A 5,175-nucleotide genomic window follows, 5' to 3' on the forward strand; every position below is an offset into this window, starting at 1 on the left:
TTATCTGCTGCTCTTGAATACTAAGTTTCACTATCCTTTCTTCTAACTGGTAAGTATTCTATAATCAATCTTAATTTCCCCTTGTTTATTTGATTTGATCAGTCCATTGTATATCTTTCTGATATGCTTTCTTTGTTTGGTTAATATATAACATTTATATAGTTTGTGGTTGATCGGTTATTGATTAGGGAAGGGATGATATATGGCTATTTGTGTTTTTGAATCCCTTTGATAAGGTGATTTCTCTAAGATAGCAGCGAAGTTGGTTCAAGAGTTCTGTTAGGTCTACTAATTTCGAGCCCCCTATAACATAAAACTTATTTTTTTGTGTTTTTCCCCCCTCTAGTTCCTTGTTTTAAAAAATTAGAACTCTTTTCCAAAAATCTGAGGAACATCGGACCTTTTTTGTGTTTCCTTTTGTCCTTCGTTGTTGCTAGGAAGCTGTCTCTTCCAATCTCTCTTTATGTCTCTAAACTAATGATATAATTAGGATAACATTCATAAACCTTTCTACAAAAATAAGATTTTTATAAGAGTTAGAGTGATAGAAACATAGTCTGTAAGTTGTTTTTATTATTGAATTTTATATTTCTTGCTGACAAAGTTCTTGAATTTTAGATCTCGTCGATTTTACGTTTCTTTGTCACCAGTTTAAGTATTTGTATTAATAGTTTTTCAGGTTGTTTGTTTGAACCGTTATCCCTCACTCTCATTTTTGTGAGAGAAGTAGTTGTTCTAGAACTACATTAAGAAATAGTGATGGAATAAATTTGTTCCTCTTCAGGTTTTTATCTTTTTATCTACCACACATGAATTAAAATATGTATTCCTTAAATTTTCAAAGACATCTTGTTCTTGCAGTGACATGTCAATTAATTGCTCATTCCTGTTATAATTAGATTTGATCATGATTTCATTAATTATGTATTTATTCATCTACATGTATCTTTGAAATCGCAGATATGGCACCGAGGGGGGGTGGACCAAGTAGATATTCTGGAAAAAGGAATGCAAATCCACTACCATCTTCTCCTATGTTGACTCCCGCACCTAATCAAACACCAGTATCACCTGAATCGTCGGCACCAGAAACGCCACATTCAGTCGCAGCAGTCAATGGATCTGTACCATCATCATCTTCTGAGCTTGATACACCTAGAGATGAAATAGTATCAACAAGTTCTTCAAACACAATTGATGGTACTCATATCCCAATTGAAATTGTCCTTGGAGGGTAAGAGTACCAAGTGCCACACTATTTACATTTTGTATTATATTTTTTAAATATGAAGTAAGGCGACTGTCGATATGAGTACAACTAGCTAAAGAAATTAACTCGCACAAAATGATACCAAACATGACACTAATTTAAGGGCATACTACAAAGTAAATGTAAATCAAGGTTGAACATCTAATTAAGATAGGATAAGTTTTCCTCTTTAGTTGTTCCTATCTGTTAGTACTCAACCTAAACTTCTGTACATTCTGCATAAGCAGCAACCTTTTTCAACATTAAGAAATAAGTATGAAGTGGTTTCACAACCATGGTTTAATTCTATTTACAACTCTTTATCAACATCAAATTATATTTTGCTGAAAATTAATAGTGCGATAGTATCCATTTATGGATCTTGTCACTCATATTTGAAGATACACAAGCTCTTTGAAGGTGAATTAAACAGTTCTAGACATAAATTCGATAAGAAAGACATGTCATAAACAAAGAATAAGAAACTAAAGTAAAATTAGTCTAACAGGTTGTTAGAGTAAGATCAAACTTTACACGAACAACTAATTTGGGATCTTTCTAAATATCTTATACAGTAAAAAATATACACAATTTCTAGAAAATTTTTCTAGGGGAATCAACGCTCGTTTGAACTTATATTTGTGCATAGTCAGGAAATACTATTGAAAGAAGTAGGTGTGAGAGGAGTATTAATTTTTGTAATTACTCCTGAAGGTTCATAGGGAACATTTATTTCTTTAGAATTGTGGTTGAGGAATCCTGGTAGGTGTTGAAAGATGGGGTTCTGATAAGAAGTTTACTGGTAAGTTTGAAAATGTGATCCAAGTTTCTTTTTGCACTCTAACTTGATTAATTCCCATAATAGAATTACATATTTTTTTTGTCAGATGACTTCACCTTCCTTTTGGTGTTAAATGAGCAAATGCTTCAATAAAAATATGCTTAACTAGCATCCCATTGACATACTTTGTGTTTTTTTTTTCAATTGTTTGTCACAATCATTATCACCAACTAAATCCTAGTTCATAGCAGTATCTGGTAACTTATTGATTTTCCAGTGTCCTTCTAAATAGGAAAAGATGACAAAAAGGTCGATGGATTTAACTTATATGCAATGACATCCACTAACATTGTATTTTAATTTGTAGTAGCAAGTAACGTGCCTTATTTTTTCGCTTATTGTGTTATCTTTTAGCTAACTTGAAATGTAAAAATTGTTATGTTTATCACTTATTCAAGCCTGGAGCCGAGTAATAACGTATCTCGGGCAGTCACAAAAATCTTCAAGGAGAAGCTAGATCACGAAGGACATAATTGGAAGTCTGTTACACCAGAGACAAAGGACTTCTATTGGGAGGATTTTAAGGTAAATTTTTGCTAATTATCATTTCACTAATGAACTTTGTATAATTAAAACAACGCCTTTTATTGTTTTTATTTTGTTCTTTTAAAACAGAAACGATTCCGATGGGATATTGCAATCGAAGGTGCCATAAAGGATGCGTTTATGAGAAAATGTGCAGAACGATACAAATGTATGTTATCTGAAGCAAGAGCCTCTGAGAAGAAGCGCAAACATATCCCGACATCTATTTGGGATAGCTGGAAGCCTCATTGGGAGACTGACGCTTTTAAAGCCAAGTCCGCACAATGTTCAAAAAATCGATTAAGTGAGAAAGGTGGCGAAGGATCTGGCCCCTCACGCCATACAAGAGGCTCTAGAACTCACTGAGAACATGCAAGACTACTGGTATATTCAATTTTAAATAGCCAAGCTATAATTTCTTCAAAGCTAGTCCTTATGTATTAATCTGGTAAATGCAATTTCGATTTTAGGGTCTAGAACTAAGAAGACCACCTCATCCACATGAGCTTCTGAAGAAGACACATCTCAAGGCGAATAATGAGTTTGTGGACCAGAAGTCTAAGAGCACATATGTAAGTGACGTAAGCATTGCTATTTTTTTTCCTGGACGTAAGCATTGCTGTTTATCTTCTAGATTTGTGTCGAGTTTTTGGCTTAAATCATCCCTCATGTTTAATCCTAACTTGATCATGCAATTAAACCATTAAAAAGTAGAGCTTTTGACAAATTTATGATATGAGTTTTAATTTGAAATATGCTTGATATCTGATTTGGATCAGTTACATAATTGCCCGTATAAGCTATAGAACATGATCCAGGATATACTTCTTAATCAAAATTCCTAAAGGATTCCCGAAAAAGGGAAGAAAATACTTTATGAAGATGGCGAACCTTTCATTTACCACTTCTTTATACCTTTCTGGAAGTTTGTTAAATATTGTTTCATCTGAAAGGTGTGACAAGTTGACGCCAAACAAGTAATGCAATTCGTATGGGAAAAGTTAGATGTTGTTACATCAAATAATTGTTTCCTTAAGGTGTTATTTTAACATTTAATGTTTCTATTTTGTTGTATCTGATTATTTCTTGATGGTTTTTCTTCGAAAATATTATTATAATATTCATGTCATAATTTGTTGCTTTCAGGATGCCGTAATGTCTAAGATTGCATCTGCATCGCAGCCTGAAGATGGATCCGATGAGCATCTAACAATTGATTTCCCAAAAATTTATTTGGATGAAGTTGGCGGGATTAAGAAGAAGCGCATTTATGGTCTTGGTTCTCAAGCACCTCTTTATGGACATGTTGGCGCATCCTCCGCTTCAACATCTCGACATCCAGATCTAGACTTTGATGCTCGGGTGAATGAATGTGTCGGACAACGTATGCAAGAAATGAAGGAAGAGATGAAGAATGAGATGAGAGCAGAGATCAGAGAAGAGATTAGACAAGAAATGGGAGAAGAAATGCGTGAAGAAATGAGATCAAAAGTGCAGCAAGAGGTGACTGAGCAAGTTGATCAAATACTCCAAGCACGTATGTCGCTCATCATAGCCGGCTTACCTACACCTCCTCCTCGTAGACGCGACTCTTCGTCAAATAATGACAAGAGTACTATTTAGATTTATTTAGAGTCTTTTATGTTAAGACATACGTTGGATTGTTTATTAACTTTATGATTGATGTTATTGTTTCAAAAATAGCTATTTTTGTTTGTTTTATTCACGTTTTGCAACTTTGATGAAGGATTACTTTACGCGCATTCTCACAGTTTTGTTTATGGTTGGAATGATTGGTGCATATGTGGTTGAAGTGGATAGGCTTAGAAACCATCAAGGGTAATTTTGGTGAATTTGTTGCTAGTATGCAGAAGGGGGAAAATTTGATGCTGCTTGTACCACTGATCCTAGGTACTTAGGAGATGATATGAGATTCTCAGGACTTGGTATTTGTATGTTCAGGCAATATGGAGGTTATGTAGAATTGTTGGCACTTGCAGCAGGCTTTTGTTGAGAAGTTGGGCTATGGGGAGAATGAAACTATTCCTACTGGTAGTTTTGAAGATGGTTGTTGGTGGTGGGATGAAAACAAGACCTTATCATCATGCTCAAATCCTATGGGAGAAGAGTATGGTGATAAATTTTTACACAAACGTTGTTTTCTTTTTTTGCAGGTTGAAGTTATGCAAGGAAATGCAATTTCTTCAGGAAACCAGAAAACTTGAAGCATGACTGAACCACTGATATGGTGCAAATTTGTTTTAAGTTTGAAAGTACAACTGTTAGTCTGTTACCATTGATTCAATTCAATAATGATGTGGTACAAATTTGGTTCATATTTGGAGATGGTTGCCATTCCATTGATCCTATAGCTAGAGGAAATGATATGGGAATTGTTGGGTTGTCATTACAAGAGGAAACAAAGGCTGCAAGTACTGGCAACTGGTGCTTTAGATGGCTGGAATACTCAATGGACTGCTCACTCCATGGATTTTGGCTTCTGGTGTGCTGATAATAAGTACTTTGGGCATGCTGGTGTATTTCAAATGGGAGCAGATAT

General features: G+C 34.7%; 1 protein-coding gene across 1 annotated transcript; it reads left to right on the forward strand.

Annotated features, from left to right (window-relative positions):
- The first annotated feature begins 966 nt into the window (after positions 1-966).
- LOC132611318 (uncharacterized) lies at positions 967-4,239 on the forward strand. The gene is made up of 5 exons (XM_060325747.1): positions 967-1,234; positions 2,489-2,615; positions 2,706-2,999; positions 3,086-3,187; positions 3,762-4,239. The coding sequence occupies exons 1-3, from the start codon at positions 1,035-1,037 to the stop codon at positions 2,979-2,981; spliced, it is 603 nt and encodes a 200-aa protein (XP_060181730.1). The 5' UTR covers positions 967-1,034; the 3' UTR covers positions 2,982-2,999; positions 3,086-3,187; positions 3,762-4,239.
- Positions 4,240-5,175: the final 936 nt, after the last annotated feature.

Source organism: Lycium barbarum, chromosome 9, assembly GCF_019175385.1.
Source record: "Lycium barbarum isolate Lr01 chromosome 9, ASM1917538v2, whole genome shotgun sequence".
Lineage (NCBI taxonomy): Eukaryota > Viridiplantae > Streptophyta > Magnoliopsida > Solanales > Solanaceae > Lycium > Lycium barbarum.

Coding starts and splice junctions, on each gene's coding strand:
- LOC132611318 (XM_060325747.1), top strand. CDS start 1,035: ATGTTGACTCCCGCACCTAATCAAACACCAGTATCACCTGAATCGTCG. Junction 1,235..2,488: donor ATTGAAATTGTCCTTGGAGG/GTAAGAGTACCA, acceptor CACTTATTCAAG/CCTGGAGCCGAGTAATAACG. Junction 2,616..2,705: donor TCTATTGGGAGGATTTTAAG/GTAAATTTTTGC, acceptor CTTTTAAAACAG/AAACGATTCCGATGGGATAT.